At 32.5% G+C, this 25,000-nt stretch overlaps 1 protein-coding gene across 1 annotated transcript in view; it reads right to left on the bottom strand.

Moving 5' to 3' along the window:
• LOC148941318 (uncharacterized) overlaps window positions 1-24,549 on the bottom strand; it is a 41,964-nt gene extending 17,415 nt beyond the window's left edge. The window contains exon 1 of the mRNA XM_089104407.1: window positions 24,481-24,549. Within this exon, the coding sequence (XP_088960533.1) occupies window positions 24,481-24,482 (2 nt within the window). The 5' untranslated portion in view covers window positions 24,483-24,549. The remainder of the gene's footprint in view (window positions 1-24,480) is intronic.
• Between the last annotated feature and the right edge of the window lie 451 nt (window positions 24,550-25,000).

The following is a 25,000-nucleotide window of genomic DNA, read 5'->3' as shown; positions in this document are numbered from 1 at the left end:
TTAATGCCAAAAGTCCGCCAAAAGCTATTAGCTGAACATAAAACTGTCAAAATCTGAGCCATACGATTAATTAAATACGTGAAACAGCAAGAGAATTCATATGGTGATTGATGGGTATGATGCAATATTTTAGCCATACTGACCTAGTTATTTAGTGACTGTTCGATCGTTTACTCTTTCTCGACTAGCTCAGGAATCAGAAACTACAAATATATTGCAGCGCTTAAAAGTTTTATAAAGCAATAGTGAACTACAAAAGAATTGAATAACAGGATAGCTATATGGAGGAATTGAAGACAGGATGAAAGTTTTATATTTAAGTCTTGATGTTGTTTCGACCATTTTCAAGAAATTTTGTCGTAGAACATATAAATAAGTGGACAACAGAATGGCTTTGCTCGATGTAATTTGCTTCAGAAAGGGCTTTAAAAGGGTGACAGTTTGTTAAAAAGATATTGACATAGTTATTATACTAATGGGCTTATTTCCCCTTATCCTTTTCACTTTTCCTGGGAAGAAGGTTGTGCTTTAACTTTTTGTGAAATCTTCAAATGGAGAGTGTTTCAGAGAAAAGAAAACCAAATATTGATCTCCCATGTATTTACTTACGGTATTCAAGAGTAGAAAAAAACGAGCTACTAAAAATACACTCTGGCTTCAAACCTCTCCTTCCGGTCATAAAATAGAAAACATTGTTAGTAGAAATGGGTTATTACATATGAGATACACATAATTTATTCATGGTTTATTGATCCAAGAAGGGGACTAGATTTCTGAAAAATTGATTACATAATCGACAGGGAATTCGATATTGATCTATGAAGGGGAATTAAGAAACAATATGGTTTCTCTGGTCTTTAGATATGAGGGATAGAGTAATATTCTTTTTTTTAAATATCGCTTCTCTGGTCTTTAGGTCTGAGAGATAAATTAATATTCTATTTTTAAATATGGCTTCTCTGGTCTCTAGCTCTGAGAGTAAATATTAATACTCTATCGAAGCCATAATAGTGGAACTAGGAACACATTAGATTTTTTCAGAAATTCATACCAGATCAAGACAGATTAAATATATTTTACACGGGAAATGGTTTCCTGGGAATTTCAAATGTGACAGCGCAGGGATGCCGAAACAAAGGAACACGCAGGAATTACTTTTAGGGGATTTTTTTTGGCGAAACAGTTTGATACATTTTAAAAGATGATTTGGGGTGAAACTCTATGGTCGTTATAATACACAAGTTCCATTTGAACAGTGTTGTAAGGTCCCCTACCCAAATCCAAAGGAGCCCCCGGCCAACTTTTTTGCCCCCCCCATTTTTTTACACTTTTTTTGGCGCGCTCCAGACACAAAAGGGCTCCCCTCCCCTGGGCCCTCCCCCTGTGCCCCCAAAGAGCCTCCCTCCCCCTGCCCCCCATTTTTTAATACTTTTTTTGCGCACTTGAGACACAGAATGGCCCCCTCCCCCCCCCCCCCCAACTTTTTGGCTCCCCCCGAATATATCTTTTCAGAACAAGTATTTTACGTAATGTCCCTCATAAACCAATTTTACAACTTGAAGTACTCATCCTTATCACCCACAACTTTATTTTATGGCTTTTTGAATACCCCAACACCAAGCAATACGTTTCAAAAGGCTTTATTACATCTTTTCAGAACAAGTTCCTTTCTTAATATCCCTCCTAAACCTATTTTACAAGTTGAAGTACTCATCCTTTTCATCCATAACTTTACCTTACGGCTTTTTGCATACCCCAACACCAAGCAATACTTTTCAAAAGGCTTTATTATTATTTCAGAACAAATTCTTTTCTTAATGTCCCTCCTAAACCAATTTTACAAGTTGAAGTACTCATCACTTTCACCCACAACTTTACTTCATGGCTTTTTTGAATACCCCAACACCAAGCAATACTTTTCAAAATGCATTATTATATTATTTCAGAACAAGTTCTTTCCATAATATCCCTCTTAAACCAATTTTACATGTTGAAGTACTCACCCTTTTCAAACACAACTCTACGACTTTTTGCATACCCCAACACCAAGCCATACCTTTCAAAGGGCTTTCCAGAACAAGTTCTTTTCTTAATATCCCTCCTAAATCTATTTTACAACTTGAAGTACGCATCCTTTTCACCCACAATTCTATGACTTTTTGCATACCCCAACACCAAGCAATACTTTCAAAAGGCTTTATTATATTGTTTCAGAACAAGGTCTTTTCTTAATATCCCTCTTAAACCAATTTTACATGTTGAAGTACTCATCCTTTTCACAGACAACTCTACGACCTTTTGCATACCCCTACACCAAGCAATACTTTTCAAAAGGCTTTATTATATTATTCTTTTCTTAATGTCACTCTTAAACATATTTTATAAGTTGAAGTACTCATTCTTTTCACACAAAACTCTACGACTTTTTGCAAACTCCAACACCAAGCAATACTTTTCAAAAGTCTTTTCAGAAGAAGTTCTTTTCTTAATGTCCCTCCTAAATCAATTTTACAAGTTGAAGTACACATCCTTTTCACACATAACTCAATGACTTTTTGCATACCCCAACACCAAGCAATACTTTCAAAAGGCTTTATTATATCTTTTCAGAACAAGCTGTTTACGTAATGTCCCTCCTAAACCAATTTTACAAGTTGAAGTACTCATCCTTTTAACCCACAACTTTACTTTATGGCTTTTTGCATACCCCAACACAAAGCAATTCTTTTCAAAAGGCTTTGTTATATCTTTTCAGAACAAGTTCTTTACTTAAAGTCCCTCCTAAATCAATTTTACAAGTTGAAGAACACATCTTTTTCACACATAACTCTATGACTTTTTGCATACCCCAACACCAAGCAATACTTTCAAAAGGCTTTATTATATCTTTTCAGAACAAGCTGTTTACGAAATGTCCCTCCTAAACCAATGTTACAATTTGAAGTACTCATCCTTATCAACCACAACTTTATATTATGTCTTTTTGAATACCCCAACACCAAGCAATACTTTTCAAAAGGCTTTATTATATTTTTTCAGAACAAGTTCTTTTCTTAATATCCCTCTTAAACCTGTTTTTACAAGTTGAAGTACTCATCCTTTTCATCCACAACTCTACCTTACGGCTTTTTGCATGTCCAACACTAAGCATTACTTTTCAAAAGGCTTTATTATAATATTTCAGAACACGTTCTTTTCTTAATATCCATCCTAAGCCAATTTTACAAGTTGAAGTACTCATCCTTTTCACCCACAACTTTACTTTACGGCTTTTTGAATACCTCTACACCAAGCAATACTTTTCAAACGGCTTTATTATATTATTTCAGAACAAGACCCTTTTCTTAATATCCCTCCTAAACCCAATTTACATGTTGAAGTACTCATCCTTCTCACCCACAACTTTAATTTACGACTTTTTGCATGCCCCAACACCAAGCAATACTTTTCAAAAGGCTTTATTATATTATTTCAGAACAAGTTCTTTTCTTAATATCCATCCTAAACCAATTTTACAAGTTGAAGTACTCATCCTTTTCACCCACAGCTTTACTTTACGACTTTTTGAATACCTCTAGACCAAGCAATACTTTTCAAACGTCTTTATTATATTATTTTAGAAAAAGATCCTTTTCTTGATATCCCTCCTAAACCCATTTTACATGTTGAAGTACTCATCCTTATCACCCACAACTTTAATTTACGACTTTTTGCATACCCCAACACCAAGCAACACTTTTCAAAGGACTTTATTATATTATTTTAGAACAAGTTTTTTTCTTAATATCCCTTCTAAACCAATTTTACAAGTTGAAATACTCATCCTTTTCACCCACAACTTTATTTTACGACCTTTTTGCACACCACAACATCAAGCAAAGTTCCACTTCAGTTCAGATTTTTCCCCTAAGACATAAATTTAAAGTTCTCCCCAACATTTTTTGTAGAAGACTGAAGAAATTATAGATTGATCGTGAATATTTCACCATGAAGATAAAGGGCTCCACTTTAATTCTGAGATTTTTCCCAAAGTCATAAAAAAATTTAAAGCTCAGTTTTAAATTTTAGCGTTGAAGATAGGCGAAGTTATGCTATGATTGTGAATATTTTCCATGAAGATAAAAAGTTCCATTTGAATTCTAATTTTATCTATGAGAAGAAATAAGTTACGGATCAATTCTATTTTTTCCAGAGAATATAAAAATTTTCCACTTCAGTTCAGATTGTTCTCAAAGAGATGAAAAAATTTAAAGTACTGTTCCAAATTTTTCATAGAAAATAGAAAAAGTTATACTCTGATCGTGAAACGTTAACTCAATTCTGAATTTTACCAAAGAACTTACACTTCAATTCTAATTTCTCCAGAGAAAATAAAAAGCTTCCACCTCTGTTCTTATTTCCCCAAAGACATAAAAAATTAAAGTTCTATTCTAACTTTTCCCATAGAAGATAGAAAAAAATATACCACAGTTGTGAATATTTTCCATGAAGATAAAAAGTTCCACTTTAATTCTAAATTTTCTCAACCAAGTGGGGGAAAGTTCGAGTTCTCTTCTGAACTTTCTCAATGGAAAAGAAATTAGTTACAGATCAATTCTATTTTTCCAAAGAATATAAAAAGGTTCAGCTTCAGTTCTGATTTTTCTCAAAGAGATGAAAAATTTAAAGTACTGTTCCAAATTTTTCATAGAAGATAGAAAAAGTTATACATTGATTGTGAAAAGTTAGCTCAATTCGGAATTACCAAAAAAACTTACAGATCAATTCTAATTTTTTCCATGAAAATAAAAAGGTTCCACTTCAGTTCTCAATTTCTCAAATGACATAAAAATTTAAAGTTCAGTTCTAAATTTTTCCGTGGAAGATAGGAAAAGTTATACTATGATTGTGTATATTTTCCATGAAGATACAAATTTTCACTCCAATTCTAAATTTTTATAATTTCACTTCCGATTTTTCTCAAAGAGATGAAAAAATTTCAGGTTATATTCTAAATTTTACCCTGGATACATCCATTCTGAATATTTCCTCCAAGAGGATAAAAAGTTCGGCTTTAATTATATATATTTTCTCAACGTAGTGAAAAAAAATTCCGGCCTTGCCTCAAATTTTTCGTATACAATACAAAACAGCTGTACATTAGTCTTGAATATTTATCTTGGAGATAAGGAACTACACCTTATTTCTGAGTTTTTACGAAGAAGTGCAAAATGTTAAAGTTCTCTTCTAAATTTTCTTAAAGAAGAGATTTAGCTCAATTCTTAAATTTGCCAAAGAAAATGAAAAAATACTTCAGTTCTTAATTTATCAAAGACATAAAAAATTATAAGTTCTGTTCTAAATTTTTCCATAGAAGATAGGAAAAGTTATACTATGATTGTGAATATTTTCCATGAAGATAAAGAGTTCCATTTTAATTCTAAATTTTCATAATTTCGATTCCGATTTTTCTCAAAGAGATGAAAAATTTAAAGTTCTGCTCCAAATTTTTCATAGAAGATAGGAAAAGTTATACTATGATTGTGAATATTTTCCATGAAGATAAAAAGTTGCATTTCAATTCTAAATTTTCTTAATTTCATTTACGATTTATCTCAAAGAGATGAAAAATTTAAAGTTCTGTTCCAAATTTCTTATAGAAAATAGAAAGAAGTTATACTTTGATCGTGAATATTCGCCATGACGATAAGGAGCTACACTTTAATTCTGCTTTTTCTCGAAGAAGTGCAAAATGTTCAAGTTCTCTTCTGAATTTTCTTAGAAAAGAGAAAAAATTAGATCAATTCTGAATTCTACCAAAGAAAATGAAGAAAAGCTTCCACTTCAGTTATTAATTTCTCAAAAGGCATAAAAAATTCAAAGTTCTGTTCTAAATTTTTCCATAGATCATAGGCAAAGTTATATAATGATTGTGAATATTTTCCATGAAGATAAAAAGTTCCATTTGAATTCTAATTTTATCTATGAGAAGAAATAAGTTACGGATCAATTCTATTTTTTCCAGAGAATATAAAAATTTTCCACTTCAGTTCAGATTTTTCCCAAAGAGATGAAAAAATTTAAAGTACTGTTCCAAATTTTTCATAGAAAATAGAAAAAGTTATACTCTGATCGTGACACCTTAACTCAATTCTGTATTTTACCAAAGAACTTACACTTCAATTCTAATTTCTCCAAATAAAATAAAAAGCTTCCACCTCAGTTCTTAATTCCCCTAAGACATAAAAGATTAAAGTTCTATTCTAAATTTTCCCATAGAAGGCAGAAAAAATATACCATAGTTGTGAATATTTTCCATGAAGATAAAAAGTTCCACTTTAATTCTAAATTTTCTCAACGAAGTGGGGGAAAGTTTGAGTTCTCTTCTGAACTTTCTCAATGAAAAGAAAATTAGTTACAGATCAATTCTATTTTTCCAAAGAATATAAAAAGGCTCAGCTTCAGTTCTGATTTTTCTCAAAGAGATGAAAAATTTAAAGTACTGTTCCAAATTTTTCATAGAGGATAGAAAAAGTTATACATTGATTGTGAAAAGTTAGCTCAATACGGAATTACCAAAGAACTTACAGATCAATTCTAATTTTTTCCATGAAAATAAAAAGGTTCCACTTCAGTTCTTAATTTCTCAAATGACATAAAAATTTAAAGTTCAGTTCTAAATTTTTCCATGGAAGATAGGAAAAGTTATACTATGATTGTGTATATTTTCCATGAAGATAAAAATTTTCACTCCAATTCTAAATTTTTATAATTTCACATCCAATTTTTCTCAAAGAGATGAAAAATTTAAAGTTCTGTTCTAAATTTTACCCTAGATACAACGATTCTGAATTTTTCATCCAAGAAGAGAAAAAGTTCAGCTTTAATTATATATTTTCTCAAAGAAGTGAAGAAAACTTCAAGTTCTGTTCCAAATTTTTTGTAGAAGATAGAAAAAAGTTATACTTTGGTCGTGAATATTCGCCATGACGATAAGGAGCTACACTTTAATTCTGAGTTTTCTCAAAGAAGTGTAAAATGTTAAAGTTCTCTTCTGAATTTTCTTAAAGAAGAGAAAAATTTAGCTCAATTCTTAAATTTACCAAAGAAAATGAAAAAATACTTCAGTTCTTAATTTATCAAAGACATAAAAAATTATAAGTTCTGTTCTAAATTTTTCCATAGAAGATAGGAAAAGTTATAATAAGATTGTGAATATTTTCCATGAAGATAAAGAGTTCCATTTTAATTCTAAATTTTCATAATTTCAATTCCGATTTTTCTCAAAGAGATGAAAAATTTAAAGTTCTGCTCCAAATTTGTCATAGAAGATAGGAAAAGTTATACTATGATTGTGAATATTTTCCATGAAGATAAAAAGTTCCACTTTAATTCTAAATTTTCTCAACGAAGTGGGGGAAAGTTTGAGTTCTCTTCTGAACTTTCTCAATGAAAAAGAAATTAGTTACAGATCAATTCTATTTTTCCAAAGAATATAAAAAGGCTCAGCTTCAGTTCTGATTTATCTCAAAAAGATGAAAAATTTAAAGTACTGTTCCAAATTTTTCATAGAAGATAGAAAAAGTTATACATTGATTGTGAAAAGTTAGCTCAATTCGGAATTACCAAAGAACTTACAGATCAATTCTAATTTTTTCCATGAAAATAAAAAGGTTCCACTTCAGTTCTCAATTTCTCAAATGACATAAAAATTTAAAGTTCAGTTCTAAATTTTTCCGTGGAAGATAGGAAAAGTTATACTATGATTGTGTATATTTTCCATGAAGATAAAAAGTTTTACTCCAATTCTAAATTTTTATAATTTCACTTCCGATTTTTCTCAAAGAGATGAAAAATTTAAGGTTCTGTTCTAAATTTTACCCTAGATACACCCATTATGAATTTTTCCTCCAAGACGAGAAAAAGTTCAGCTTTAAATATACATTTTCTCAAAGAAGTGAAGAAAAATTCCATCGCTCTTCCAAATTTTTCGTAGACGATAAAAAAAAGTTATACTTTGGTCGTGAATATTCGCCATGACGATAAGGAGCTACACTTTAATTCTGAGTTTTCTCAAAGAAGTGTAAAATGTTAAAGTTCTCTTCTGAATTTTCTTAAAGAAGAGAAAAATTTAGCTGAATTCTTAAATTTACCAAAGAAAATGAAAAAAATACTTCAGTTCTTAATTTATCAAAGACATAAAAAATTATAAGTTCTGTTCTAAATTTTTCCATAGAAGATAGGAAAAGTTATAATAAGATTGTGAATATTTTCCATGAAGATAAAGAGTTCCATTTTAATTCTAAATTTTCATAATTTCAATTCCGATTTTTCTCAAAGAGATGAAAAATTTAAAGTTCTGCTCCAAATTTTTCATAGAAGATAGAAAAAGTTATACTATGATTGTGAATATTTTCCATGAAGATAAAAAGTTTCATTTTAATTCCAAATTTTCTTAATTTCATTTACGATTTATATCAAAGAGATGAAAAATTTAAAGTTCTGTTCCAAATTTCTTATAGAAGATAGAAAGAAGTTATACTTTGATCGTGAATATTCGCCATGACGATAAGGAGCTACACTTTAATTCTGAATTTTCTCGAAGAAGTGCAAAATGTTCAAGTTCTCTTCTGAATTTTCTTAGAAAAGAGAAAAATATAGATCAATTCTGAATTCTACCAAAGAAAATGAAGAAAAGCTTCCACTTCAGTTATTAATTTCTCAAAAGGCATAAAAAATTCAAAGTTCTGTTCTAAATTTTTCCATAGAAGATAGGCAAAGTTATACTATGATTGTGAATATTTTCCATGAAGATAAAAAGTTCCATTTCAATTATAATTTTATCTATGAAAAGAAATAAGTTACAGATTAATTCTGTTTTTTCCAGAGAAAATAAAAATTTTCCACTTCAATTCAGATTTTTCTCAAAGAGATGAAAAAATTTTAAGTACTGTTCCAAATTTTTCATAGAAGATAGAAAAACTATACTTTGATCATGAAAAGTTAACTCTATTTTGAATTTTACCAAAGAACTTATACTTCAATTCTAATTTCTCCAGAGAAAATAAAAAGCATCCACCTCAGTTCTTAATTCCCCAAAGAAATAAAAGATTAAAGTTCTATTCTAAATTTTCCCATATAAGGTAGAAAACATTATACCACAGTTGTGAATATTTTCCATGAAGACAAAAAGTTCCACTTTAATTCTAAATTTTCTCAACGAAGTGGGGGAAAGTTTAAGTTCTCTTCTGAACTTTCTCAATGAAAAAGAAATTAGTTAAAGATCAATTCAATTTTTTTCCAAAGAATATAAAAAGGCTCAACTTCAGTCCTGATTTTTCTCAAAAAGATGAAAAAATCTTAAGTACTGTTCCAAATTTTTCATAGAAGATATAAAAAGTTATACATTGATTTTGAAAAGTTAGCTCAATTCGGAATTACCAAAGAACTTACAGATCAATTCTAATTTTTTCCATGAAAATAAAAAGGTTCCACTTCAGTTCTTAAAAAGTTTCACTTTAATTCTAAAGTTTCTCAATGAAGTGAAGAAAAGTTCAAGTTCTCTTCAGAATTTTCTCAATGAAAAAGAAATAAGTTACAGATCAATTCTAAGCTTTTCCATGAAAATAAAAAGGTTCCACTTCGAATCTAAATTTTCTCAGAGAGGAAAAAATTGAAAGTTCTGTTCTAAATAGTTAGAGATCAATTCTAATTTTTCCCATGAAAATAAAAAAGTTCCACTTCAGCTCTTTTTTCTCAAAGAGATGAAAAATTGAAAGTTCTGTTCGAAATTTTTGCGTAGAAGATAGAAAAAGTTATACCTTAGATGTGAATACTTACCAAGAAGACAAAAAGTTCCACTTTAATTCTAAATTTTATCAATGAAGTAAAGAAAAGTTCAAGTTCTCTTCTAATTTTTCCAAGAAAATAAAAAGGTTCCACTTCAGTTCTGGTTTTTCTCAAAGAGATGAAAAATTTAAATTTCAGTTCTAAATTTTACCGTAGATACTTCGATTCTGAATTTTTCCTCCAAGAAGAGAAAATGTTCTGTTTTAATTCTATATTTTCTCAAAGAAGTGAGGAAAAGTTTATGCTCTCCTCGGAATGTTTTCCAGGAGAAGTAAAAAGGTTAGACTTTTAGCCTAATTATTCTCACAACAGTGAAGAAAAGTTGAAAGTCCCCCCTGAATTTTCATCATGGAGAGAACCCAGTTATATTCTAATTCAAATTTTTTACAAAGAAAATAAAAAATCTCCGGCTTTTCTAATAAACATCCTAAGCGTTGACATGCTAACGTATCCTAAAATAATAGAAATATAACAAAGTAATGCATAAAATATTTTTATTGAAATAACAATATGTAGAATATTAACATAGAAGTATATTACATATATCATTATACACTATTAATATTATTGAGCCACTTTGAACATTTCGAATCTGTTCCATAAAATATATCATTAGTTTCTTTATTAATACTAGAGCTACTCATTTCTCTTAGTTCAGAACCGCTTGAATAATCATTATTCCATTTTTATTCATATACAATTTTTAATGGGATATCGAACACAGATTCAATGCACATTCCATCCTTGGTATTATTTAATTCATTGACCGTATCATCTTTGGTAGTAATAATGTTCACTTATGCTTTATTCTCCATTTATTTATCTTGATATTCATTAGTGATATTGGCTGTCAATGCTCTTTTTATATTGACTGTGATTTCATTGTCTATTATCACATTATTTTTACAGAGATAATAGTTCTGGCACGTTGACAAGATATGATTTATGATGTTGGTGCAGCAGTATGCATGTCTTCTATTTCCCTTTGCTTTCATTCGAATGCTAACACCGGAAAGATGACGAAATGATCTATCAACGGCTAACATGTTACCAGAACCATTAGCTAGAAGTTGTCCCTCTTCATCAACTATTATTTTTATGTTGGCATTCTCTTTGAGTACTAATTTCTCTGGAAATGATACTTTCTTATATCCACCATTTTCATGATACAAATTCTTGGGTGCTCCTAAGGAACTCAACTTCTCGTTGTCATGACAACGTAGACATACCTCCTCAATGAGATCTCCACTACTACTTTTTCATAGTTCAAATTCAAATCTTTGTCAGCATTCAAGGCAGCGAAGACTTTATAGTGTGTACAAACTTTTCTCGAATAATTCATTTCCACTTTTTTTAAATATGATGTCGGTATTTATCCATCCAATGGATGAAAATTACTTATCTAACACATGCAATAAACTAGATAGTCTCGATAACCTACCATGGACTACCACTGGGAAAGCCACTTCCGATGTAAGAGCAAGCATAGAGTACGATTACTATAGCCGCAACTATATTTCATGTTGCTATAGATGGCAGCACACCCGCTCAGACACACAGTCATAGTGAGAGAGACATGCAAAGAGTTAGGTTAATTTAGTTCCACTTAGAGTGGTGTGCCACTCTAAGTCAACCTAAATTAACCTAACTTTTTATCTTTATGGAAAATATACACAATCATAGTATAACTTTTCCGATCTTCCACGGAAAAATTTAGAACTGAACTTTAAATTTTTACGTCATTTGAGAAATTAAGAACTGAAGTGGAACATTTTTTTTTCATGGGAAAAATTAGAATTGATCTGTAAGTTCTTTGGTAATTCCAAATTGAGCTAACTTTTCACAATCAATGTATAGCTTTTTCTATCTTCTTCGAACAAATTTGGAACAGTACTTTAAATTTTTTCATCTCTTTGAGAAAAATCAGAACTGAAGCTGAACCTTTTTATATTCTTTGGAAAAATATAATTGATCTGTAACTAATTTCTTTTTCATTGAGAAAGTTCAGAAGAGAACTTGAACTTTCCCCCACTTCGTTGAGAAAATTTAGAATTAAAATGGAACTTTTTATCTTCATGGAAAATATTCACAGCTTTGGTATAACTTTTTCTATCTTCTATGGGAAAATTTAGAATAGAACTTTAATTTTTTATGTCTTTGGGTAATCAAGAACTGAAGTGGAAGCTTTTCATTTTCCCTGTAGAAGTAATAATTGAAGCGTTATTTGTTTATTAAGAGCCAGAATTCAGCTACTTTATTATAATCAAAGCATAACTTTTTCTGTCTTCTATAACCAAATTTGAACAATACTTTAAATTTTTTCAACTCTTTGAGAAAATATTGAACTGACGTGGTAAATTTTTTTTTCTCGGGAAGAAATATAATTGATCTGTAACTTATTTCTTCTCATAGATAAAATAAGAATTAAAATGGAACTTTTTATCTTCATGGAAAATAGTCACAGTCATAGCAAGGCCGGAGCCCGGGGGGGGGGAGTTACCCGGTTTGAACCACCCCCCCCCCCCAAAATTTTTTACCGAGCCGAAAATAAGTCGAAAACTAGTAAAACCTAAGTAAAAATCAGTAAAATTAGTCAAAACTGAGTTAAAAATTACTAAAACACCCCCCGAAAAAGTCAAAAAGTAGTAAAATCCCCCCCGGAAAAAATTCCTGGATCCATCCTTGAGTCATAGTATAACTTTTCCTATCTTCAACGCTAAAATCTAGAACTGAGCTTTAAATCTCCTTATGACTTTGGGGAAAATCTCAGATTTAAAGTGGAGCTCCTTATCGTCATGGTGAAATATTCAAGATCAATGTACAACTTTTTCTATCTTTTACAAAAAAATTTGGAGCCGAACTTTAAATTTATGTCATTGGGGAAAAATCTGAACTGAAGTGGAACCTTGCTTGATGTTGTTGTATGCAAAAAGGTCGTAAAGTAAAGTTGTGGGTGAAAATGATGAGTACTTCAACTTGTAAAATTGGTTTAGAAGGGATATTAAGAAAAAAACTTGTTCTGAAATTATGTAATAAAGCCCTTTGAAAAGTATTGCTTGATGTTGAGGTATGCAAAAAGTAGTAAATTAAAGTTGTGGTGATAAGGATGAGTAATTCAACATGTAACATGGGCTTAGGAGGGATATTAAGAAAGGATCTTGTTCTGAAATAATATAATAAAGCCGTTTGAAAAGTATAGCTTGGTGTTGGGGTGTTCAAAAAGCTGTTAAGTAAAGTTGTGGGTAAAAAGAATGAGTACTTCACGTTGCAAAATGGGTATAGGAGGGGTATTAAAAAAAGAACTTGTTCTTAAAAGATATAATAAAGCCTTTTAAAAATTATTGATTGGTGTTGAGGTATGCAAAAAGCCATAATGTAAAGTTGTGGGTGATAAGGATGAGTACTTCAAGTTGTAAAATTGGTTTAGGAGCGACATTACGTAAAGAACTTGTTCTGAAAAGATATAATAATGCCTTTTGAAAGTATTCCTTGGTATTGGGGTATGCAAAAAGTCGTAGAATTGTCTGTGAAAAGGAAGCGTACTTCAACTTGTAAAATTGATTTAGGAGAACATTAAGAAAAGAACTTGTTCTGAAAAGACTTTTGAAAAGTATTGCTTGGTGTTGGAGTATGTAAAAAGTCGTAGAGTTGTGTGTGAAAAGGATGAGTACTTCAACTTATAAAATAGGTTTAAGAGTGACATTAAGAAAAGAATAATATAATAAAACCTTTTGAAAAGTATTGCTTGGTGTTGGGGTATGCAAAAAGTCGTAGAGTTGTGTGTGAAAAGGATGAGTAATTCAACTTGTAAAATTGGTTTAAGAGGGATATTAAGAAAGGACTTGTTCTGAAATAATATGATAAAGCCTTTTGAAAGTATTGCTTGGTGTTGGGGTATGCAAAAAGTCATAGAGTTGTGGGCGAAAAGGATGCATACTTCAAGTTGTAAAATAGATTTAGGAGGGACATTAAGAAAAGAACTTGTTCTGAAAAGGCTTTTGAAAAGTATTGCTGGGTGTTGGGGTATGCAAAAAGCTGTTGAGTTGTGTGTGAAAAGGATGAGTACTTCAACTTGTAAAATTGGTTTAAGAGGGATATTGAGAAAAGAACTTGTTCTGAAATAATATAATAAAGCCTTTTTAAAAGTATTGCTTGGTGTTGGGGTATTCAAAAATCCATAAAGTAAAGTTGTGGGTGAAAAGGATGAGTACTTCAACTTGTAAAATTGGTTTAGGATGGACATTAAGAAAAGAACTTGTTCTGAAATAATATAATAATACCTTTTGAAATGTATTGCTTGGTGTTGGGGTATGCAAAAAGCCGTGAGGTAAAGTTGTCTGTGAAAAGGATGAGTACTTCAAGTTTTAAAATGGGTTTAAGAGGGATAGTAAGAAAAGAACTTGTTATGAAAAATATAATAAAGCCTTTGAAAAGTATTGCTTGGTGTTGGGATATTCAAAAAAGCCATAAAGTAAAGTTGTGGGTGAAAAGGATGAGTACTTCAACTTGTAAAATTGGTTTAGGAGAGACATTAAGAAAATAACTTGTTCTGAAATAATATAATAAAGCCTTTCGAGAAGTATTGCTTGGTGTTGGGGTAAGCAAACAGCCGTAAGGTAAAGTTATGGATGAAAGGATGAGTACTTCAACTTGTAAAACAGGTTTAAGAGGGATATTAAGAAAGAAATTTGTTCTGAAAGATATAATAAAGGCTTTTGAAAAGTATTGCTTGGTGTTGGGATATTCAAAAAGCCATAATATAAAATTGTGTGTGAAAAGGATGAGTAATTCAACTTGTAAAATTGGTTTAAGAGGGATATTAAGAAAGGACTTGTTCTGAAATAATATAATAAAGCCTTTTGAAAGTATTGCTTGGTGTTGGGGTATGCAAAAAGTCATAGAGTTGTGGGCGAAAAGGATGCATACTTCAAGCTGTAAAATAGATTTAGGAGGGACATTAAGAAAAGAACTTGTTCTGAAAAGCCTTTTAAAAAGTATTGCTTGGTGTTGGGGTATTCAAAAAGCCATAAAGTAAAGTTGTGGGTGAAAAGGATGGGTACTTCAACTTGTAAAATTGGTTTAGGATGGACATTAAGAAAAGAACTTGTTCTGAAATAATATAATAATTCCTTTTGAAATATATTGCTTGGTGTTGGGGTATGCAAAAAGCCGTGAGGTAAAGTTTTGTGTGAAAAGGATGAGTACTTCAAGTTGTAAAATGGGTTTATGAAGGATATTAAGAAAAGAATTTGTTCTGAAAAAATATAAGAAAGCCTTTTGAAAAGTATTGTTTGGTGTTGGGGTATGCAAAAAGCTATAATGTAAAGTTGTGTGTGAAAAGGATGAGTACTTCAAGTTGTAAAATAGGTTTAGGAGCGACATAACATAAAGAACTTGTTCTGAAAAGATATAATAATGCCTTTTGAAAGTATTCCTTGGTATTGGGGTATGCAAAAAGTCGTAGAATTGTCTGTGAAAAGGAAGCGTACTTCAACTTGTAAAATTGATTTAGGAGAACATTAAGAAAAGAACTTGTTCTGAAAAGACTTTTGAAAAGTATTGCTTGGTGTTGGAGTACGTAAAAAGTCGTACAGTTGTGTGTGAAAAGGATGAGTACTTCAACTTATAAAATAGGTTTAAGAGTGACATTAAGAAAAGAATAATATAATAAAACCTTTTGAAAAGTATTGCTTGGTGTTGGGGTATGCAAAAAGTCGTAGAGTTGTGTGTGAAAAGGATGAGTAATTCAACTTGTAAAATTGGTTTAAGAGGGATATTAAGAAAGGACTTGTTCTGAAATAATATGATAAAGCCTTTTGAAAGTATTGCTTGGTGTTGGGGTATGCAAAAAGTCATAGAGTTGTGGGCGAAAAGGATGCATACTTGAAGTTGTAAAATAGATGTAGGAGGGATATTAAGAAAAGAACTTGTTCTGAAAAGCCTTTTGAAAAGTATTGCTTGGTGTTGGGGTATGCAAAAAGTTGTTGAGTTGTGTGTGAAAAGGATGAGTACTTCAAGTTGTAAAATTGGTTTATGAGGGACATTGAGAAAAGAACTTGTTCTGGAAAATATAACAAAGCCTTTTAAAATGTATTGCTTGGTGTTGGGGTGTTCAAAAAGCCATAAAGTAAAGTTGGGCGTGAAAAGGGTGAGTACTTCAACTTGTAAAATTGGTTTAGGAGGGAAATTAATAAAAGAACTTGTTCTGAAATAATATGATAGTACCTTTTGAAATGTATTGCTTGGTGTTGGGGTATGCAAAAAGCCGTGAGGTAAAGTTGTCTGTGAAAAGGATGAGTACTTCAAGTTGTAAAATGGGTTTAAGAGGGATATTAAGAAAAGAACTTGTTCTGAAAAAATATAATAAAGCCTTTTTAAAGTATTGCTTGGTGTTTGGGTATTCAAAAAAGCCATAAAGTAAAGTTGTGGTTGAAAAGCGTGAGTACTTCAACTTGTAAAATTGGTTTAGGAGAGACACTAAGAAAATAACTTGTTCTGAAATAATATAATAAAGCCTTTCGAAAAGTATTGCTTGGTGCTTGGGTAAGCAAACAGCCGTAAGGTAAAGTTATGGATGAAAAGGATGAGTACTTCAACTTGTAAAACAGGTTTAAGAGGGATATTAAGAAAGAAATTTGTTCTGAAAGATATAATAAAGGCTTTTGAAAAGTATTGCTTGGTGTTGGTATATTCAAAAAGCCATAATATAAAATTGTGTGTGAAAAGGATGAGTAATTCAACTTGTAAAATTGGTTTAAGAGGGATATTAAGAAAGTACTTGTTCTGAAATAATATAATAAAGCCTCTTGAAAGTATTGCTTGGTGTTGGGGTATGCAAAAAGTCATAGAGTTGTGTGCGAAAAGGATGCATACTTCAAGCTGTAAAATAGATTTACGAGGGACATTAAGAAAAGAACTTGTTCTGAAAAGCCTTTTGAAAAGTATTGCTGGGTGTTGGGGTATGCAAAAAGCTGTTGAGTTGTGAGTGAAAAGGATGAGTACTTCAACTTGTAAAATTGGTTTAAGAGGGATATTAAGAAAAGAACTTGTTCTGAAATAATATAATAAAGCCTTTTAAAAAGTATTGCTTTGAGTTGGGGTATTCAAAAATCCATAAAGTAAAGTTGTGGGTGAAAAGGATGAGTACTTTAACTTGTAAAATTGGTTTTGGATGGATATTAAGAAAAGAACTTGTTCTGAAATATATAATAATTCCTTTTGAAATATATTGCTTGGTGTTGGGGTATGCAAAAAGCCGTGAGATAAAGTTTTGTGTGAAAAGGATGAGTACTTCAACTTTTAAAATGGGGTTAAGAGGGATATTTAGAAAAGAATTTGTTCTGAAAAATATAATAAAGCCTTTGAAAAATATTGCTTGGTGTTAGGGTATTCAAAAAGCCATAATGTAAAGTTTTGTGTGATATGCGTGAGTACTTCCACTTGTAAAATAGGTTTAGGAGAGATACTAAGAAAAGAACTTGTTCTGAAATAATATAATAAAGCCTTTCGAAAAGTATTGCTTGGTGTTGGGGTAAGTAAAAACTTTACCGTAAGGTAAAGTTATGGATGAAAAGGATGAGTACTTCAACTTGTAAAACAGGTTTAAGAGGGATATTAAGAAAGAAACTTGTTCTGAAAAGATATAATAAAGCCTTTTGAAAAGTATTGCTTGGTGTTGGGATATTCAAAAAGCCATAATATAAAATTGTGGGTGATAAGGATGAGTACTTCAAGTTGTAAAATTGGTTTATGAGGGACATTACGTACAGAACTTGTTCTGAAAAAATATATTCGGGGGGGTCTCAAGTGCGCAAAAAAAATATTAAAAAAATGGGGGAGGGGGGGGGTCGGGGGGAGGGGGGCTCTTTGGGGGCTCAGGGGGAGGGGGGCCAGGGGGTAGGGGGCCCTTCTGTGTCTCAAGTGCGCCAAAAAAAAGTGTAAAAAACGGGGGGGGGGCAAAAAATTTGGGCGGGGGCCCCTTTAGATTTGGGTAGGGGACCTTGCAACACTGTTCAAATGGAACTTGTGTATTATAACGAGAACTGAGTTTCACCCCAAATCATCTTCTAAAATGTCTCAAACTGTTTTGCCCAAAAAATCCCCTAAAAGTAATTCCTGCGTGTTCCTTTATTTCGGCATCCCTGCGCTGTCACATTTGAAATTCCCAGGAAACCATTTCCCGCGTAAAATATATTCAATCTGTCTTGATCTCGTATGAATTTCTGAAAAAATCTAAGGTGTTCCTAGTTACACTGTTATGGCTTCGATAGAATATTAATATTTATCTCTCAGACCTAAAGACCTGAGAAACCATATTTATAAATAAAATATTAATTTATATCTGACACTAAAGATTAGAGAACCCATATTTATAAATAGAATGTTAATTAATCTCTGAGACCTAAAGACTTGAGAGTTCATATTTAAAAATAGAATATTAATTTATCTCTCAGATCTAAAGACCAGAGAAGCCATATTGTTTCTTAATTCCCCTTCATAGATCAATATCGAATTCCCTGTCGATTATGTAATCAATTTTTCAGAAATCTAGTCCCCTTCGTGGATCAATAAACCATGAATGAATTATGTGTATCTTGTATGTAATAACCCATTTCTACTATCGTTGTTGACGTCACAGATTACACAAACTAGATGTTATATCACTTTTGGCACATAAAATTTCTACTGTACACACAAGTATTCGCTTTCAGTAGTCAATTCGGCCCCCTTCATACTTACCCCTAAGTCATTTCTTCAAACGTGTTTGAGCTGGTTGACACATGTGGTGTTAGAGTATCGTTTGCTGGGTCCTTGACTATTAAAGGCTTTACAGAACTGTGAATTTGTGCAAAGTACAATTGTGTGTTCGGGATTTGTAGGGTGGGTATCCAATAGGTGAGCAGCATAAAATTCTGAGCAAGACTTGCAAAATCAACTCTATCTATATTTAAACTCTGATAAAAATTTACCTTAAAATCAGACATTTAAGCAAAACTATCTAGTAAATTGCCTTGTACTATTACTATTAAGAATTCACTGCATTATAAAGCTGACTGAGGCTAATAAAGCCACGAACGCTCCTCCTCCATCCCAATAAATTCACAACAGTTCTCTTCAGACACCCCTCAGAAATTCCAATTTCCCTTAAACTAGCTGGTTTTTGGGACGAGCTGGGTTTTTTTTGATCCTAGATGGTTGGCAAACAAGGAATCTTTGGTAATCTGTTATCCTTCATCAGCAGAACATACCCTAACCATATCAACCTTTCTCTCATTATCAAACAGTTCATGGTAACGAACTGTAAGTAAGGAGTTACGTGGCTCAATAATAATCGAAGCTTAAAAAACGGAATATTGATACCAATAGAAATATCAAAGGACCGATTTATTATGTTGATTTCAAATATATAATACTCATTAACTTTAGATGCTACCCATCAAAGGCTACGAGCCTGAGAAAATTTGCCATATTTTCGAAAAAGGGGGAAATACCCTCTAAAAGTCAAAATATCTTAATAAAAATCATAACATCAGATTTGGCGTTTGTGAATGGGAACTTTATATTTTTGTGCTCGAAATCTGGAACTTTGTATTTTTTTTTGCCAGAAGAAAGGTCAAGGATGCGTGTTTATCTATTTTTTTGCCTTTGTTTTCTCCAGAGGTGATCGTATCGAACATATAGTCCTAGAGTATCACAAGAGGGATCATTCAAACGGAAATTAAAGGTTCTAGGGCCCTTCATAAGTGACCCAAAAAACTGAAGGGTAGCTAGCCCTCCTTACATGCCCATTTTCCTCAAAAACCATCTGATCAAAGTTTTGATATAACCATTTTGTTAAGTATAGTTAAAGGTACAATAACTACGTCTTTGGAGATGTCACGACCCCCCAAAATCCCAGACGAAGGGCCGCAAGTTATGAATTTTGTCCATTGTTTACATTCAGTATTTATTATAGGGAAGCATACCGACATTTTTCAGATGGGGGGGGGAGAGGTTTTCTGGGGATGGATTTTCTACGGGGAGAATTTCCCATTAGGATGGAAGTTTCTGGGAATGAACTTTCCGGGAGAAATTTTCCAAGGGTGGAATTTGTCAGAATTCATATATGATTCAGAGGAATTATCCGGGGGAAATTTTCAGCGGAGTCTCTGGGATATGTTGACGTGGGGGGAGATTTGCTACGGGAGAAATTCTCCATGGGGGATTATCACCAGGAGAAATTATCCATGGTGAAATCTTCTGCGGGAGAAATTTTCCATGGGGAGGATTTCTGGGAAATACTTTCGACACAGCAAGAATTCCCCCAGGAACTTAAAAAGGATCAGAAACTAAATAAAAACAAGTCTTTATTCAAATGAAAGTATGCAAAGGAGTGTATTTCAGATGGAATCGTAAGCAAGAAGTTTTCTGTGTAACTTGCAGCGTGTCTGGAATTGTCTGGGGTATTTTCCTGGTGAAAGAATTTTGCGTAGGACGAACTTTCTATGGAGGGTTTTTTTCTGGGGGGTGATTTCAACGGAGAAGGAGGAGTTGATTTCCTGGGATTATTTGAAAACCGATCAGAAAAAAAAAAGTTTTTTCTACTCAAAGTAAGGACCAACATTAAAACTCAAGAACATTAAAACTCTTAAGAACGATTCCTGAAACACAAGGGTACTTAACCGTATAACCGTGTACTTAGAATCAGAACCTTTATGTAAAAGTTCTTTAAAAAAAAATAGCTTATAGGTGGGGTTTTGAGGAGTGGGCATCCCCCTCATATATGAAATAGTTTCTATTTATTTTAAAGTTTAATGCTGCTCCTTACTTTCAGTAGAAACAACTTGCTTTTTTATTTAATCAAACAGTTAGTAGTAACGAACTGCAATTAAGGAGTGACGCGGCTCAATATCAACCGAAACTTTAAAATACAGAGTTTTGATACCAATAGAATATTAAAGCAATCAGCTTATTATGCTGACACAAAATATGTAAGATTCACTAAGTTCAGTGTTACCCATCAAAGGCAACAAGCCTGAGAAAATGTGTCTGATTTTCAAAAAAGGATGAAACACCCTCTAAAAGTCAAAGAATATCAATAAAAATCCACTCCATCAGATTCAGCGTATCATAGAACCCTACTATGATGGTTTTAAGCTCATATCTGCAAAAATGTGGAATTTTATAATTTTTGCCAGAAGGAAGGTCACGGATGCGTGTTTAATTTGTTGTTGTCCCAGGGGTGATATTATCGGACAAATAGTCCTAGATCATCGGGAGATGACTCATTTGAATGGATTTAAAAGCTCTAGTACCCTTTTTAAGTAACCAATAAGATTGCAGGGCAACTAGCCCCCCTCCCGCGTCCTTTTCCTCCCCAAAATTGTCAGATCAAAATTCTGAGATTGTTATTTTGTTCAAAATAGTTCAACAAACCAAAACCTATGCCTATCGAGATAAAATGACCCCCCAAAGCCCTAGGGAAAGGTCTTTAAGTTATAAAGTTTGCCCTATGTTTACCCATTGTGTATTTGTTATTGGGAAATTCGCATATATTCTGCGGGGGGGGGGGGTAAATAATCTGCTGGGGTATTTTTCACAGGGAAAATTTTCCATGGGAAGGAGAGTTTCCGGGGGGTGAACTTTTCAGGGAAAATTTTACACTGGGAGAATTTGCCTTAATTCCTATATGGAATTCTTTATATTTGTCTTACTTTCTCTTTGCCGACTCAATTTTACATGTGGGGATGTTAAGAGCAATTGTCCGGGATAAATTTTCACCGCGATTGCATTATCTAGAGGATTTCTCAGTGGGGAGGGGGATTTTCCTCTGAAGAGCCGGATTTCCTGGCATTATTTAAAAATAAATCTGAAATGAAATTTTGAAAAATAAGTAGGCCTATTTCAGTTGAAAGTAAGAAACCACATTAAAGCTTGAAGGGAACATAAATTATTACGTATAGGAAAAGGGTTGCCCCTTTTCATCACCTTGCTCTTTACGCTGAACTTTGAATTTTGAATCAATTCTTTAATAACGGCTCGTGAACAATAAGTGTCATTTAATTAGAACAATATGAAGATTTTCCTAAAGTACTAATAAGCTTTTTGAGTGAAGAGCGATGTACTGAGGAGGGAGAACCCCCTTCATATACGTAATAATTTCTGCTCGTCTTAATTTTTAATGTTGCTCCTTAGTTTCAGTTGAAAAAACTGGTATTTTAAAATTTAATTGCTCTAGAAAGCGGGATTGACCAAAATTTGTCGCTCAGCTTACTGTTTGAAATCCGGTAAGTCATATAGGTACATAAAACTATCCGTAGACAGTTTCTCTGAAAAATTGTTTGCAAATCCTCCTCCTTCTTTCAAAGACAGACGGACGTCTTGCCCACCCTTAATAAACTATACTTGATCACTGTGGCTTCCAATATTCTAATCTTGGTTTGTACACATATCTTCATATTCTTCAAAACCTTTATTAAACTATGGCAAAACACCCTGGGCCTTGGCAATTCTATTTTTAATATCTTCACTCCTCCCATCATCTTTATTATTAAGGCTACCAATACAAGTGAAACTATCCACTTGATTGGTTTTCTGGTTACCCAGCATCACACCTCATCACCTTCCCTTGCTTTTTGTCTTAGTGACTTAGTCTATTTCACATTTAATTCCAAACCTATTCTTTTACTCTGAAACCTCAAAAATTCATTCATTATGCTGAATTTTATCTTTTATGATCAAACCACCAGCAAAATCTAAGTCTAGCAGGGTTTTATTTCCCCATACGGTTCTATGGTCTCCCATAGCCTTTGATATGCTTCTTAGGATGAAGTCCATCAAAACGATCCATATAAATGGGGATAGAATACAACTTAGCTTAATTCTTGATTCAGTACTTAACAAACCGTAAATCTCATTCCATACCTTAACCATAGCAATCTCATTCTCGTATAGCAGTAACTACTTTAAATCACTGATATAATGTACCATGCAAGTATAGTACCTTCGCTAAAGCTCTCCTACCGGCTGAATCCAACACTTAAACATAATCTATATAACTGAGGACTAAAGGGGTCCGATGACTCTCAGGTCATCGGACCCCTTCATGTCATCTCTGTGTGTATGTCGTCTCTATTTGTGTGGCGTCTCTATCTGTGACGTAAGGGGTCCGATTCTGTTATTAATCTAAGAGTGAAATATCTGTCGACGCATCATCTCTCCTTCCTGAGACCCCGTGTCCTTCTCTTTTTAAACATCTGCAGCATCTCTAAGTCTAAAAAGTGTGGGCTTGATTAAAGTTTTCCCAAAATTGCCTGGCGCTTCCTCCTTATACCCCTTTTTCAAATTAAGAAAACTTATTTATTACACTATCAGCACCTGGGGCCAAATTATTTTTTAATCTGTATAGTGCTGTCATTAATTCTTCATCAGAATATAAAATATTCCTCCTCTTCAAAAGTGTCAAAACTTTTTGTATTCTTTTTTATATCTTCTCTTGTAACTTATCACGGTTTAGCACATTTTCAAAATTTCCTGCCCATCTCTTTTTAACTTCTTCTTTTGTCACTTACTGGTGATTTTTTTTTTTTAATAAAAGCAAAAGTCTGATGGCATTAATTTCAAGAGAGGAGCTGGGGAATACTTCTCCCAACACAAGTTTCTTTGCTTCCTGCCCTAAATTTTGACAAGCACATTTTGTATACCTTTGGAATTTTCATATAAAAATGATTTTTATCATTATTATTGGAAAAACCGTATTTTGGAAATTGTATTCACCCCCTCTTCCTACATTTTCATGGCCCACTGTAATACAAAGTGTCATTGGAACTTAAGATAAGAAGATACTACTATTAGGGGGATGTCTTCCACTCCCTCAAACTTTCTTTTTGCTCTTAAAAGGTAGTTAATACCTTGCAAAAAAATTTTAACGCTAAGATATATTTTAGACTTTGATGGAGGCATTTTTGTTGAAAATGTCTCAGTTTTTTCAGTAAAGTTTAAGGAGACTTCAGAAACAAGCGCATAAAATCTCGCATAAAAAGTAGAATTTCAAATCAGGTTGGATGTTTCATTTGAACAGAGTAAATTTGTTCTTATAAAAGGATAATCAAAGTTTAAAGCTATAAAAAAAAGATTGCATAACAAGTATGGCCACATTTCAAATATGAGTGTTGTGCCTTTGGGGTACTTTTTCAGATTGAATGGAAACAAAAGTGGACACAATTTTCTTTTTTCGTCTCTTCCTTTCTGAACGAGAGAAACGAGCACGAGCGCAGTATTTTTTTTGGAAGGCCAAGGAGTTATTTTATTCGGAGGTGGATAATAAACCTAAATCTATATTATGAATGAAAATGTCCAGATACATACAAATTTTGGAAAATTCAGAATTATGAGAGAGACAGGTGAGCTCTGTTCCCTCCCCTTGCGTGCATTCCTGCAAAGAAATAATTAACGATGCGCAAAATATAGTCGCTTCGTATATAGGTTATACAATTCAAACCTATATCAAAGCTTGAATTTATGGTGCAGTAGTGTGGGGTAACTCATAGAGAAAACTCAGCCATGGGAAATTTTTGGGATTTGGTAAATTTTATATTTCCCGAAAGGCCACTGCATATGCGCCCAAGTTAATAGTCCACCACCGTCATAAAATTGTAAACTAGCTTTACTTACATTTTATGCAACAAGTCCTCTAATAATATAAGTTCATAAGAGAAAAAATTATGGAATTTACGAAGTTGTAAGCCCAACAACTATTCAGAGTCTATTTCGAAATTTAAGGTTAGTTAACCAAAATTTGATGTGCGGCTGATCGCGAAAGTGTGTAATTATGAAGTAAAAACTTGTTCTGCTGAAGTATTACTATAATAAAGCATTACATTTAATTGCACTTTGGTTTGAAATCTCTTTTCAATATTTGCAGTGGTTTTGACTTGGTAATAAAGTGTCACCTTTACTCCTTTATAACCCCTTTACTCCTTATTACCGTTCCTTCGTTGGCGGTTTTGACTTTAGCTTTGCTCTTGATGTAATGAAGTTAAAAAAATCACCTGAAGGCAAGAATCAATATTAAAATTAAAACAAACAGGAACTTGTCCGTAAATTAGGGTGGCTTCCTAGTAGATTGTATATATGGAATTCTACAAGACATATAGGAAAACATTTCTACAAGACATATACACCTTTTCAAAGA

The sequence above is a fragment of the Artemia sp. Qi Xiang Cuo genome, chromosome 18 (genome assembly GCF_049724085.1).
Source record: "Artemia sp. Qi Xiang Cuo chromosome 18, ASM4972408v1, whole genome shotgun sequence".
Lineage (NCBI taxonomy): Eukaryota > Metazoa > Arthropoda > Branchiopoda > Anostraca > Artemiidae > Artemia > Artemia sp. Qi Xiang Cuo.
Note: the sequence above shows the minus strand (reverse complement) of the source record. Positions and strands in the feature narration are given on the sequence as shown.